Raw genomic sequence first — 15,934 nt, forward strand, 5'->3', positions numbered from 1 at the left:
ACGTGAACTGGATAAGCTTCTGTGCTACATACAAAGAGATTAACCATCCATTTCAATTAGTTTTGCTTCTTTCCTTTAAACACTGTGTTTACTGTGTGTAGCGCTTCAGTTCTGTCCTTCAGCCTGAAGGGTTTACTGTAATTTAAAAAAGCTCATTATTTGAAGCTAAACTGACCCTGAGGTTTTGAGCAGAGGTTTACTGTTCTGTGATTATTGTTTGGTGTTTTAGAAAACTCTGCTTTCTTGATAAATATTTAAATTAATCAGTGGCTTACTCAATTAATAATATAAATCAATAATGACAGCCAATAAAATTTGTCAAACATGCACCACCAGCTGTCAACATTGATGGTATGATCTACCTTTGGAATGCAAACATCTGACAAGACCAAACAGCGCTGAGGTCACCAGCAGCTCTGTTTTAGAAAAGCTGGACTGTCACTCCCGTCCTGTGACTAACAAGCTGTGGTGAGATTTCAGCTGTGCGCTGGTGAATCACCACACCCGCTTTTTATTACTTATTTTTAAAGTTTTGGTTTGTGTCCTTCTAATCACTGCGGTGCGGAGATGACGGGGTGTAACAGTACACAAACTTTCAGGTTTAATACATTTTTCAGTTATAAAGTCAAGATATGATTAAATTACAGTATTTTATGTGTTAAAATGAACTGTAGTTAGTTGCGTTATTTAACCCTTGTGTGGTGTTGATGTGTTTGTGACTCAGTGGTCTGGTGGACCCACCACAGTATTATTTATTTACATCAATACAGCCACAACAATTGGCTAAAGCAGGGGTGTCAAACTCAACCACTCAAAGGGCCGTATTAAAAAATCTCAACAAATCTGTGAGCCAGAGATCGCAGATGTTTTTTATTTTATTTTTAATGAACTTTCTGCTAAAAACCGAACTGATCATTGTTTATTCAAAATACGCAACAAATTCAACAGCAAAATTGAGGCACTTGTAATAAACCTTGAAATATTCAAAATTTAAACGTCCCCAGGAGCTCAATCTTTTAAACCTACCTATTTGCTTGAACTCGACACCCGACATCCTTTCTTTGCTGCCAGCTCATTAATGCTTGGGCTCAACTTCTGAGCTGCTGAGCTGACGTTCAGTGTTTATATTGGCTGAACTGCAGTTATATCACCAAACTAACTGGTGTGCAACTGTGTAGAACTGAAGTGTAACCAGTGTCCCATAAACTGCTGTTGGGGTAGGAGAGTCAGAGTGCACATTATGTTGCAGTGCATGCTGGGGACCGTAGTGCAGTGCACTGTGAAGCAGGCTAATATTAATAGAATGCTTTTGTGGGCCGGATAGGATTGTATTGCAGGCCTGATCCGGCCCGCCAGCCTTGTGTTTGACACATGGGTTCTAAACGCAAACATAATTCCTTAATATTTCACCAAATGTTTTAAAACCTGTGAAGTCACACATGACTAACATATTAGCATCATTTTTTAACATTTATCTGCAACCAAATTGATATTATATATTTGAAAACAGTGATTCCACATTCATAGTGCAAAACTAGACCGCCTGCAGTTTCTATTGGCACCAAAAACTAAGCTTTTTTTGAGAATTTGGGCTGGGCAACATGACGAAGTGTTACTTATTGTGATTTATCACAATAAGGGTCATTCTACAGAAACATCCACTTTTCTGTCTCTCCATAGGAGTCACTGGTGTTACTGATCCTCACTGGTGTTCCACTTAATAAAGGAACACCAGAGACATTTTTAATGAACAATGCATTTTACAAAATAACAGCTACAGAGCATCAAACCACATGTTGTCAATCATGGAATATCCACTAAAATATGGAATTTAATACATTTGTGTTCTATTTTATCACAGTTACCTCAGAATAAAGTCGGTCACACCAGTGACTTCAGCTAAAAGCTTCATATAAAATCATGAGCTAAATGAGAAAATCTCTGATAACTGAAAGACACAGTGGACTCACCATGAGCTTTTCTTCATAGATCTTCAGAAAACAGGTAAAAGGAAGTCGAGTGATGTCATCAGTGTGACTTTTATTTCAAAATAAGGGATTTTTTGTTACGCAGTAACACCAGTGACACGGCTCCTGGGGCAACAACTTTCATTATATATTTAATAATATTTATTTGGCATTTGTTTTCTTTATGTCATTTCTTTATGTCGATGTCAATTTATATATTCCATAGTCATGTATAGTTTATTGTAGTTAAAACTGCAGAAAAATGCAAAATATGGCCTCATCCTTTACACATGGCTGTGGGGACGAGCTCTTCTGTGGTGCTTGGAATTCTAGATAACTGATTTAAAAACCAATATTGCTAAATTGATGGCTGAAAAAGGTGTAATTATTAAAATAACTTTTATTTTTATTTGAAAATGTAAAAATAATTGTAACCCTAACATGTTTAAGTGTAACATATCTGTATACCTGTAAAGGCCAGGGACACAAAAACGGACATTTCTGTAGAATGACCCATAAGCTTTTCTGAGTAAATGATTTGTGTGGTCAGCGCTTCTAGAAAACTGAAAAACTTCATGGACCATCAAATAAAAAGACTTAGACCAATTACAGAGTGTTTACCAGGCCTGGATGGTGTAACATGATATCAGTGATGACAAAAAAGGCACATTTTTTTTACTTTTGCAAAGATGCATGCAAACCTGTCTGTGCTGATACTCATAGATAAGAGTAGCTCAGAGAAGCTCACAGAGGCCTCAACACGCAAACCTCCTAAATCAGGACTATGCCTGGTGCGAATCTGCAGGGCTGTGCGCCAAGAAAACACTGATTGGCTATCAGTGAGATGAGCCGGGACAAGACCCAGAACATACTTCACCTAAACTAGAACTACCGTACAATCAAGTGGAGCAAACATTTACATGACTCGTCTTTTTTGGCATATTCTGGTTTGGACGCAGCCCCCCTAGCGCACACGTTGACATGCAAGTTGGTTGGCAGACACCTACACAAACATCTGCACACTACGCACACGTTCGCAGATATGCAGGTATAAATCAGATTTAAGACGATGTCGATGCATCAAAGGCAAAAAGTTTTTGGGAAAGAAAGCTGACAGAACTAGAGAGGACTAGTGTAAGTCTAAACAGCTTGCTAAATACTATTAAATAACAGTTACTGTTAAAACAATGGATTATTACAGGGCATTAATAAGCTGTTAGGCTACAGTGTCTGTTCCCAAACGGTGACGGACATATACAGACAATGGGGAAACTCCAGGTCTACATGAGTCAGACGGTAATCAGATTTCTGCTTTGCAACCAGCCAATAAACTCACAGAAGAAGACGTGACGTAAACATAACACAAAACTCAAACTTCATGCTGCGGCTTTTTTAAAAAAAACATCGCGCCACTTTACCTGAAAATATGAACTTACATCATCTAGCATGTGTTTGGTTTCAGCGTCATTTCAAAAGTGTTTTGTGCGCCTGACGACGACGCTGCTCGCTTATTGCTTGTTCTGCAGTCTGTTTCCACACATGCGCAGACTGAGAAATCCGAAAGAAATCAGAGTAAGAGTTCACACTGAGAAATCTGATTTCTAAGCTAAAATCCAGTCTCTTTATCGGATTTCTTAATCAGATTTCTAGATCGGAGTGTGCTGTTTACATGACCATTTGAATAATCAGACAACTGCAGAAATCCAATTATGATCGGATTATTGAGTGCATGTAAACGCACTCAGAGTCTCAGAGCCATATATAAATTAATTTCCACATAAATAAGTGCCACTGTTCATTTTTACACCTTTAATATGTAAAGCATGTGAACGTGGCTTTGGAACTCACTCTTTTACTGAGCATGTGTAGCACTCTGAGATTTCTCCAGCAGGAGGTGCTATTAGTACACAATTGCTGTCAACCCACACTAGCAGGAGCTCACAAATACACATCTGCAGTAACAACTTTTAAAATGAGCTGTGTTATATTTAATATAAATCTTCTATGAAATCATATAGTAAATTATATATGGTTTTCATTACATCAGTTGATGTTAAAAAAAGCATGAGTCATTCTGCCGAATTGGTTCAAAGTTGGAGCTGAAAACACATTTCAGACTTTTACAAACAGACTTTAGACTAGAATTCTTTTGCTTTGAACTTTATTGTATTCACTTTATTAAAACAAATAATTGAACATTCCAGTTATTCACTACCAAAACAATCATAATATTACAAAACTTTACCAAATATCTCAGTAGTGATGGTTTAGGTAGAGACAATTTTAGCTAATTTTTAAGCAGAACTCAAAAACACAGCTTCATATATATTATACTGCACATATAAAACTATAACTTTTTCACTAAAACGCAAAAAAGTTTATTTAATTGCAGAAAATGTGTTTTGGTAGTGACAATTTTTAACATTCAAAACACTGTGATCTAACCGCTCGCCACGTGGCCATGAGGGATGCAGTCTCACTTCCAGCTCTAAAATGCAGGGGCGTGTCTAAATTAAGGCTCCGCCTACTGACTAAAACTCTGTGCTTCGGTATTGAAATGAAAACACAGGACTTTTTTTAATTTAAAATTTAAACTCATGATAAATGTAAATCGCAACTTCACTTTAAAAGAAATCAAAAAGATCTTTAAAAAAACAACAAAAAGATCTTTAATAAAAACAGCAAAAACAATCTAAGCATTGTTTTTACATGTGTAAATTTAGATGATGATGTTTTTATATATTTAGCTTATTACTGTCTCTATCAATGCCTTGGGTTTAAATAGATCAGAACACAAGGTCTAAACACATCATTGTTTTTTTAAATAATGTTTCTTATTATGGTAAAAGCAATGATTTGTTTGATATATATATCCCATTCCTAGCCTGTGAACAACAGAAGCAGTTCAATGTAACTGCATTAGCTGTATATAGTGATAAATGGCCTGATCTACTGTTGTCATATCGCCTGCCTCATCTTGCAGGCTGGACAACAGACCAGACAGGATTGATCAGCATAGCCAACACGCAGAACTCCAGTATTTACCAGGCACGCAACATCTACTGAACCAGCATTAGTCAGCATTACTCCAGATGCTGTCATCCCGCTCTGCTGGCACTGAACGCACTAAAAGTGGAAAGAAGAGAAAATCCGAGAAAGAGAAACACCTCCCTGTTTAATGAATGGGTGCCCTTCACAGCGGCTTTACACGCTTACTAATGAGTGCGAGGAATTAACAGTAGGACTGTAGCTGTGCAGCCATGTGTACAGGCCGCTTTGGTTTAGAGGGGGAATCGCAGGGTTTGGTCCTTCACGGGCAAGTCTGGGCACCGAATTTCACAGCCCTCATAGTAAACGGAGCAAACGTTCAGTGGCATCATTAACATTTCACAGGGCGTCGTTCTTTCACGAGGGATTCTGAGGCGACTTGTTGCTTCACGTTCTCCGATTTCATTTCACGCAGAGCATTAGCATAGCGACAGGTATCAACAATGATTTCAGCACTGTTAGTGAGAAAAGGACAGACAGGGTTTGATCACCTTTATGGAATATACTGTATAGTGCTGTGTCTGATCCACTCGTACCAGCGCACACACTGGTCAGTGTTACTGCAGTGCTGAGAATGACCCACCACCCAAATAACACCTGCTCTGTGAGGGTCCTTGGGGGTCCTGACCACTGAAGAACAGGACAAAGTATGCAGAGAAACAGATGGACTACAGTCTGTAACTGTAGAACTACAAAGTGCACCTATATGGTCAGTGGAGTTGATAAAATGGACAAATAGTGTAGAAACAAGGAGGTGGACCTAATAAAGTGCTCAGTGAGTGTGTATTGTATCTAGTTTATCTAATTAATCAAGAACCAAACCTGTTTTCGTCTCAATGTTCTCTTCTAACCTACACATCCATAACTTTACTGAAAACAAATCATTATTGTTACATTTTACTGCACAGTGTTTACTTATGTGTTTAGCTGGGCCTCTATCACACAATGCTACCAAGCTGGGAGGGTGAAGCCTAACACTGGCTAACACGTAGGTAGGGTTACCAACCATTAATCGATAGTCGATCAACTGTCGTTGAATTTAGACAAACTTTGGTGTCATATTGGCCTAATTTAAAGAAGTTCTTTGCTAAAATTGTTGTGATTTAAATTTCTACAACAAAGCAGTGAAAAATGAAGAGAAAGAAACGGAGCCATGTAGGAGACCATTTTACAACGATTAGTAGCACAAAGAGAGTTTAGCAGCACACGCAGTCCATCTGAAAACGTTTCACTACTTAAACACGGGCCATTCTACAGAAACGTCCACTTTTCTATCTGTCCATAGGAGTCACTGGTGTTATCAGTCCTCATTGGTGTTACACATAAGAAAGGTAACAACACATTGTGTCTGTCTCTTACCAGACACATCTCAATCAAATCAAATCACGTTTATTGTCACATCACATTTACACATGTGCGAAGGTGAGTGAAAATCTAGTGCATAGCCCTCTTGTACAACTTAAATACTATATATATATATATATATATATATATATATATATATATATAAAAAGAAGAAAAAAAGAAATACATATGGGTCATTCTACAGAAACGTCCACTTTTCTATCTATCAATAGGTGTCACTGGTGTTACAGATTGTCACTGGTGTTACCACATAATAAAGGAACACCAGAGACATTTTTAATGAACAATGCATTTTACAAAACGGCTGCTACAGAGCATCAAACCACATGTCGTCAATCATGGAATATCCACTAAAATATGGAATTTAATACATTTGTGTTCTATTTTTTCAGAGTTACCTCAGAATAAAGTCGGTCACACCAGTGACTTCAGCTAAAAGCTTCATATGAAATCATGAGCTGAATGAGAAAATCTCTGATAGCTGAAAGACACAGTGGACTCACCATGAGCTTTTCTTCATAGATCCTCAGAAAACAGGTAAAAGGAAGTCGAGTGATGTCATCAGTGTGATTTTTATTTGTTATGCGGTAACACCAGTGACACGACTTCTGGGGACAACAACTTTCATTATATGTTTTATAATATTTGGCATCTGTTTTCTTTATGTCATTTAATTTATACATTACATAGTCATGTATAGATTATTGTAGTTAAAATAGCAGAAAAACGTGTTTTTTTCTTCAAAATATGGCCTCAGCCTTCACACATGACTGGGAGGATGAGCTCTTCTGTGGTGCTTGGAATTGTATATAATTAATTTAAAAACCAATATTGCTAAATTAATGGCTCAAGAAGATGCAATTGTACATTGTTTTATTTTAAAATATAAATAAATTGTAGCCCCAACATGTTTTTGACCTGTAATATATCTGTAAATGCTAGAGACACAAAAATGGACATTTCTGTAGAATGACCCACATAAACTGGTTTCAATTTAAATCAAAAGGGATAATTTAAAAGCTAATAATTTAATGGCATAACAAATCCTGAAAAAGAGTCCAGGAACCATCAATCAAAAGAAATGTCCAACAAAAGAAACCAGAGCGGCATACAAAGTTATCAAAACAGAAACCAAAAAGCCACTCTTTTAAATAAGCCTGTCACTTTCATTTTTACCTCCACCTCATTCATCCTACTTTTTTAACCAGTTTACAGCAGCAGTGACAGTTCCAGCACGGCTCAGTTGAGTCTTGGCAAGACAAGCCTCTCGACGAGCGATATGTCTTTTTGACAGGCTATGCTTATGAATATTATCACATTCAAAAACTGGATTGCTGGTTATGCTAGGCTTGCCAGCTTTTTATCTGCTGCTGAAAGTACCGACAGGACCTAACCCTGCTGGCTTAGTCATAACAAACCGAGAGAGGAGGCCACTAGTCTAGCATTTCACTGGCCATAACCAGTGAAACACCAGACGCCGACTTTTCGTCCTCTAAACGGTCTATATTCTCCCCAGTGGACGACGTGCCAAGATGTTGGCTTGATGAGGCAACTTTTATATGGAAAGTCTTTGGGCTCAAAACATGTTTGCACGTTAACACATTAATAAAATTTTGCACATAAAATTTAGTTGTGATAACGTGACCAAAAATAAAACGTGTACACATTTTTAAGGTCTCTGCCAATGGGAGGCCTCAAATCCAGACATACATGCATATTCATAATAGGAATTACTGCACACATTACAACCAACAACAAAACTTGAAGCCTATGTGTACGTAGCCCCGTCGTTTCATTTGGTTTAATCATGATATAGTGAGCTGAGCACTTACCTATGGCTATGCTGAGCCCACCTCATCAGACAGGGGAAATGACGCAAGAGTAACATCCCCTTTAAGGACGTTAAAACTTAAACTTTTAGAGGGAGTGAAAGTGCTTTGTGTAACTTTCTTTTAAACTGCAATCCACTTTTAGGGATTGCTCACACTTTAAACCGTTCAACAATGCAGTGTATTTATGCTAAAAGAAAATTCTACCAAAATACATTGTGTAGAATATATTTTTAAATAAATTAAAAACAGGATTTCTTTGCCTTTATTTGGTCTGTTGGTTCTGTATGTTGTTTGAGCAATAACGCCACACCAGTAGGTGGTGGTAAAGCATCATGATGACAAAGGTTTCCCAACAGCAACAAAATGCACTTACTAACGTCTTAACACATTTTAACGAGTTAACACAACGAATATTTACCTGTTAACATGGAGATTCCGACATGTTTTGAGCCCAAAGTTCTGCCTTACTTTTAAAGCTGAAAGATACCTTTTCAAAGTTTCTTACTTCACCCATCGCCATTAGCTCAGCTAGAGAAACTGCACCACCTCAGGTGCTTTCTTAATAATGCGCCCTTGACAATGAGCTAGCGTTAATGCTTCGTAGCCGGAGCGCTCAGATTACTAGGGAGGCAGCATTTGTTTCTATTGCTGATTTAGCAAAACAGCACCCATCAAAGCCAACCACAAAATGACTGAAACAGACACGACGCTAATAAACACTGAGTGTGCTTACATGCACTCAATAATGTGATCATAATTGGATTTTTTCAGTTATCTGATTATTTAAATTGTCATGTAAACAGCACACTCTGATTTCTTAGATTGAAGTAAGATCTAGAAATCTGATTAAGAAATCTGATAAAGAGAGCTGGGTTTTAGCTCAGTAATCAGATTTCTCAGTGCATGTGAACTCTTACTCTGATTTCTTTCGGATTCTCAGTCTGTGCATGTGTGAAAACAGATGGCGGTACCGGAAATAGGCAAGAAGCGTCACCGCGAGTCGCAGTAAAACACTTTTAAAGCGACGCTGAAACCAAATACATGCTTGATGAAATGAAGGATTTAAATATTCTTCATCTTCTAGATGATGTTTGTTCATATTTTCAGGTAAAGTGGTGCGATGTTTTAAAAAAAGCCACGGCAAGAAGTTTGGGCTTTCGTTACGCTTACATCACGTCTTCTTCTGTGAGTTTACTGGCTGGTTGCAAAGCAGAAAGCCAATTACTGTCTGACTCATGTAGATCCAGGGTTTCCCCATTATCTGACTACTCAAGTGCATGTAAACGCGTTGATCGGATTACTGACAAAATCTGATTTTCTGCAGTTATCGGATTATTAAGTGCATGTAAACACACTCACTGTTGACAGTGAGGGATTTCAGAAGCTCATTAACTTCTACACACTTAAAATGATGGTTCTTCAAGGGTTCTTTAGTAAAGAAAATTGTTCTATATAGAACCATGAATAATCAAAGAACCCTTTGCATGATTAAAGCTTCTTTGCATTGTGAAAGTGTTTTTCTTTTGGTACAAGCTTGACATCCTAACAATCAAGGAACCCATTTTGGTGCTATATAGAACCATTTTGAAAAAGGTTTTTATACAGAACCAGCACGTTTTTTCATCAATCTAAAGAACCCTTTCATGATGCAAGGAACCATTTTCTTTACTAAAGAACCCTTCAAGGACCAAAGTGTAGCTGGAAGCTGGAGGCTTCAAAGAGAAGGACAAATAAAGCACGAGAAGTGATTTAACATCATTTTAAACTGCTGCTAATGCAGCACAACTGGACAACTCAACACGCTTGGAGGAGAACACTAACTGCTAACCCTGTTATGTCAGCCTGCGCTGTCTAGCATCGAGATGAGTGATGGGGGAGAGGGAGGAGCATCAGAGACCCACCCAGTCAGATGATCTCTCAGGGTGTTTTCACACTTGTCCTGAAAACTTGACATCAAAAACTGGACCGATTCTGGGCTCGTTTGGGGGAGGGGCTTATTATCACTGCTTTGCTTTCGCACACAAGAATTTCATCCGATCTGTGGATCAACTGTGCAGTTCTACTCGCCTCTTTTCTGTGCACAGGTTTGCAAAGAGGTCAGCACAGCTTCATCCATTTGCTGCCTTTTGCTCAGTACTGGTGCTGTACTACAGCTGATTACTCAGTTTAAAACAACATCAGTTAAAACTGACCATGTTAATGAATGGACAGTGATTAGATGTCAGTTTGCATGTTAATAATGTGTATTTGAATTTTTAATTTTAATATTTTTTTTTAAACTTCTACTCTCTAACCACCTCCACTCCTGTTTTATTTATTACCATTTTTATCTTATTTTCATTATTTTATGTATTTGTTATTTTATCCATTATTATTCATATTCTTATTTTAATTATTATTATTTTATTATTATTTGTCATTTTAATACATTTGTTTATTAGTATTTTTTATCTTCTAGTTTTATTTTGATTTGATTTTATTAACCTTTACATTTTATGTATGTTTAAATTAGTTTTTTTATTTTTTTATTTTTATGTATTTTTTTTATTAATGTTTCACTTTGTATACTTACCTGATCTGAGTGTTCATTTATTAAATTGACTTTTTTGTTTGATATGTTCTTACACATTATTAACTCGGCAACATTGTAAATGAGGGGCACCTTCAATGTCCTCCGAGATTGAATAAAGGTTGATTGATTGATTGATTGATTGATTGATTGATTAATTGATTTCCACCACTCTCTCATGCAGAAACCGAACCATGAACCGTTTAAATGCATGACGGTACCACATAGTGGTCGATATTTCTTCAAAGTAGCCTTTTTTAAATCTTCCTAATTTTTTTTGGATATCAGTTTTTCTCTTCACATCTTCTCATTCATCACAGTAAGTCTAGGGTTCAAAGGGTTATAAGGGGAAAGCGTTTAAATGCCCACGCAGTGCTCTCTCATGCCGTCATGTTCCAATAAATGACTGTCTTTAATGACTGTTTACAAACAACTCAGTAAACAAACCAATTACACCTTCAGAATAGAGGCTGCTCAGAAATGACAGCCGACACTCGCAGCAAAAAGAGAGTTCTATACGGTACCGGAACAAAAGGCCCTTTGACTTTGCAACAACAGCGGAACCCTTTCTGGTGCAAGAATAGCACCATTGTTATAAAAGTTTCTTTAAAGAACCATATAACAGGTTTTCCATCATACAGAGAAGAACAAATTAACCAGACAAAGCACCATGCAAATGGTTCTTTGAGATGTCATGGTTCTACCATTGCTTTTACTGAAGAACCCGTTCTTTAAAGGTGAATTCAAGCCCACGTTCTTAGCAAAAAATGTTCTACATGGAACCAAAAAAAGGTTATTTGACTTGTAACAACAGTGGAACCCATTTCGGTGCAAGAATAGCACCACTCTTTTAAAAGGTTCTTTAAGGAACCACATAACAGATTTTCCATCAAAGATTTAACCAGGCAAAAAGAACCATTGGCTATACCAAAGAACCCCTGAAGAACCCTTTCCTAGGTCATCATCCTACACATGACCATTGCTTTTACTGAAGAAGCCTTTTCTTTAAAGGTAAATTCGACCTTAGAACCCTTTTTGGTGCTAGAAAAGCACATTTTTTAAAAGATTCACATATAGAACCATTTTTTGTTTAAAAAAGAGTGAATTCAAGCCTACAGTCTTAACAAAAATGGTTCTATATTGTACCAAAAAGGTGTTCTTTGACTTAACGTAACAGTAGCAGAACACTTTTTGGTCCTATATAGTACATTTTAAAAGTCTTTATCTAACCGAGTACAACCAGTTTTCCAGCACAGAGAGGATTTGACCAAGCACAGAACCATTCAGGTGGCTATTTGAGGTGTCATGGTTCTATATATTAGCACTGCCTATATTAATGAACCCTTGAAAACCCTTTACTTTAAGGGTGAATTCAAATTCAAAGCCTACGATTCTGAAAACTTTGCTTTAAAGGTTCATGTTAAATCTAATGGAAGAGTCAACACAAACACGGCTCAATTTAAAGAAACATCTGTGAGAATAACTAAATTAAAACCAGCATCTTATCAATCTTCACAAGTTCAGGCAGGTTTACCAGGCACAACAGACACTGTTAGTAATAAAGGTTCTGTTCAGGTACATTTTTCGTTCATCAAGGTACAAACAGTGTAAATGTTCCCTCAAAGGTCCAACAGTGGTTTTAAGGTCTGATTGTGAACCTTAAATAAGTTTTTCCAGGTGAAAAGTTCGTATTTGTACCTTTTCATAACCGAATGTTTTAAACAGAACAGTAAAATAAAAGCCTGGAGACGAGACGGGGTGTGTGGAGTCAGTACAGCTTAGAACATATCATTTCAGTGCATTATGGTTCAGTTATGTTCCCTGACTAAAGGTACTGAGATGGACCCTTGAGGGTTCCACCCCAGTGACAAAAGGGGAACTGACCCAGTGACAGTTTAGCACCTTTATTTCTGAGAGTGTACAAGAGACCACACTTTTAGCACAAAAATGGTTCTTTGACTTGCAACACTATCAGAACCCTTATTGGTGAATATACAACAGGTTGTCCATCATAGAGAAGAACCATTTAAGTACTGAATCGACTCTTTGAGTTGCTGTGGTTATATGTGTTTCGCTGCTGTCGGAACAAAACCTCATATCTCCAAAATGGTAACTTTACAGAAGAAGGAAAAAACCTACTTTACTTTTAATGTGAGTCAATGGAACCAGACTTTTTTCCCAAGTAATCCAAGTAATTTTGGGCCGTTTCTTTTGGTCCATTCATCTTGAAATTTACACACAATATAAAGGACAACAGGCATTTTCAAAGTATGTCAAAAGCTGAAAAACGACAAAAAAAGAGATACAAGGTTTTGGTCCGACAGCAGCGACATACAGTTCTGTGCACAAATCAGACGCCACTCTTAATTAATTTAATTTCCAGTTAAAACTGCCTTTAAGTACAAGATATTAATTGGTCAGGAGATGTTTCTGAGCAGATTAGATATAACATAATCCACTTGCATGAGGATGGAGGAAGTCAAAGTAGAAAGAGTTCCCAAAAACTGGAATTCAAAAAATTATTAATCGCTACAGAGAAAATGGGGCTCCTAACAACCACCTGGAAGACCTGGTAGACCCCAAAACTGCCCCCATCAGATAAACAGCACTTAAAGCTTTCATCTTTGAGAGAGAGGAGAAAATCAAGCTGCTTCAGATCTGAAAACATCCACAGGTGTTTCTGTCCATCCTTCCACTGTGAGAAGACGACTCAGCGCTGTGGGTCTGAAAGGATGTGTAGCTGTCAAGAAGAACCTCACTGAGAAAAGGAGACGGACACATCAAACAAAGAAGCTGAACGATGGACTGACCACCCCAGAGTCCAGACCTCAACACCGCTGAATGTGTTTGATTACTTCAGAAAATCATCAACCAGCTTCTAAGACTGAACTTTGGGGCTTTCTTTGTTTTTCCTGATGCTGAAAAATGAAAAACTTATGTACATAATGGCCATTTTGACTGGAAAGTAAATGAATGATGATCTCTGGCTTTTGAACAGCACTTTATCAAAGAACCCTTATCTATTCTCCTTAAGGAAGCACACATATCAATAAAGCTGACAGCTAATATGTCATTCCAATATCCAATATTACAGAAAAAAAAACTAATAAATAATCTAATAAAAAGTCTAATAATAATAATGTCACTAAATCTCACTAAACTCTTTGAAGATGACCTAACGTACCTGCCACATTAGACACTGGTCTGCTTTCTACATGAATTAGAGCAGATTGAGGCAGAGATGAAACAGAAACAGTGACATCGCTGCAATATCTTTCCATGCTTTCATTCATACGAACCTCCCCGTGGAAGCTCATTCCCACCGCTTAAAAAATAAAATACAATTAAAATTCAAAATTCAAAATTTGTTTTTATTATTAACTGAATTGCTATGCCATTATTTTGAGATACTAAGTCATTATTTTCATATATCATCTCATTATTTGAGATGCTAAGCCATTATTTTGAACTACTCTCTCATTATTTTGAGATACTAAATCTTTATTGTCAGATATCATCTCATTATTTGAGATGCTAAGCCATTACTTTTGAACTACTATCTCAATATTTTGAGATACTAAGCCATTATTTTGAATCACTATCATTTTGAGATGCTAAGTCATTATTTTGAGAAACTAAGTCATTATTTTGAAGCACTATCATCTTTTTGAGATGCCAAGTCGTTATTTTGAGATACTAAGTCATTATTCTGAATCACTATCTCATTATTTTGAGATACTTTATTTTCAGATCCTCCTATTATTGAGATACTAAGTCATCATTTTCAGATAACATCTCATCATTTGAGATGCTAAGTCATTATTTTGAGATACTAAGCCATTATTTTGAAGCACTATCATCTTTTTGAGATGCCAAGTCGTTATTTTGAGATACTAAGTCATTATTCTGAATCACTATCTCATTATTTTGAGATACTTTATTTTCAGATACTCCTATTATTGAGATACTAAGTCATCATTTTCAGATAACATCTCATTATTTGAGATGCTAAGTCATTATTTTGAGATACTAAGCCATTATTTTGAAGCACTATCATCATTTTGAGATGCCAAGTCATTATTTTGAGATACTAAGTCATTATTCTGAATCACTATCTCATTATTTTTGAGATACTTTATTTTCAGATACTCTCATTATTTTGAGATACTCTCATTATTATGATATGCTTTATGAGATGAAAATATAAATAAAATAATAATAAATAAAAAATAATAAATATAAACATAAATGATGAGAAAGCACTTGAAATCAACGACTTAGCATCTCAAAATGACTTAGTATCTTAATTAATGGCACAGCAATTCACTTCATAATGAAAATAGAATAATTAGGGGGTACATTTTCCATTTTAAGCGCGGGAATCAGCTTCCATACAGACCACGCAAACCCGGCTCCGTGTTCAGACCGCAGACCGTTTAAAGGCGATTCACCGTGGAGTGAAGTTTTATTTTACCTTCAGTTGCTCAGATTTGTCGATCCCGGACTGACCCGTGAAAAGACGGCAGAAACGCCTCCGAAGCAGCTCCAACACGACAGACCCGAGCTCAGAACCGAGCTGTACTCTCTCCAGAACCGAGCCGAGCTCCTTATTCACGGTAAAATAAAGTATTTTTACTTGTAGAGTGGCAGAGTTTGTAACACTTCCACCCAGCCAACCACACTAGTGCGAAGAATGACGAAAACGACGACCTTCCGCAGCCAGCCAAGTGCGTGAAGTGGGAGAGGCGTTCCAATCGGCATCCAAGCAGCCTACTTAGGGCACTTGCTAGGGAGCACGTTCGCTCTTGCCATTTTGTGGTTGTTTCACGCAGCAAAAGTGGTGAGAACTGTAATTTAAAGGGAATTTAAAGACAAAAGAGGGACAGAAACACGACAGACGTGCCCATTAAACAATGTAAACGCAAAAAAAGGTGTGAAAAGTGAACAGAAGAGTCATAAAACTGTGAAATGCAATGAAACAGCAACAGCAATGGAAGGGCGAACTAAGGCCCAGTAAAGATGCTTGGCCATGTTATGCGTTTTTGCTCCTCCAATCAGCAAAAGTTCAGCCTAACTACACTCAAAACAGTGATGTGTGAAAGAACAACACACTAACTTGTTACCCATTTTAACGCTTTTCGTGTCATTGTTTT

The 15,934-nt window shown here is 37.2% G+C and overlaps 1 protein-coding gene across 2 annotated transcripts in view; it reads right to left on the reverse strand.

The window, feature by feature from the left end:
• Nucleotides 1-15,495, reverse strand: part of gng12a (guanine nucleotide binding protein (G protein), gamma 12a) — a 62,365-nt gene extending 46,870 nt beyond the window's left edge. Inside the window, exon 1 of one of the 2 annotated variants that reach the window (XM_036556180.1) lies at nt 15,256-15,495. Coding sequence is in view for 1 of the 2 variants with exons in the window: in XM_036556179.1 (XP_036412072.1) it covers nt 1,027-1,076 (50 nt within the window). In the remaining variant the exon portion in view is untranslated. Of the gene's footprint in view, nt 1-1,026; nt 1,115-15,255 lie in introns of those variants that run through there. The other variant, XM_036556179.1, reaches the window with a different exon arrangement.
• Nucleotides 15,496-15,934: the final 439 nt, after the last annotated feature.

Source organism: Colossoma macropomum, unplaced genomic scaffold (genome assembly GCF_904425465.1).
Source record: "Colossoma macropomum unplaced genomic scaffold, Colossoma_macropomum, whole genome shotgun sequence".
Lineage (NCBI taxonomy): Eukaryota > Metazoa > Chordata > Actinopteri > Characiformes > Serrasalmidae > Colossoma > Colossoma macropomum.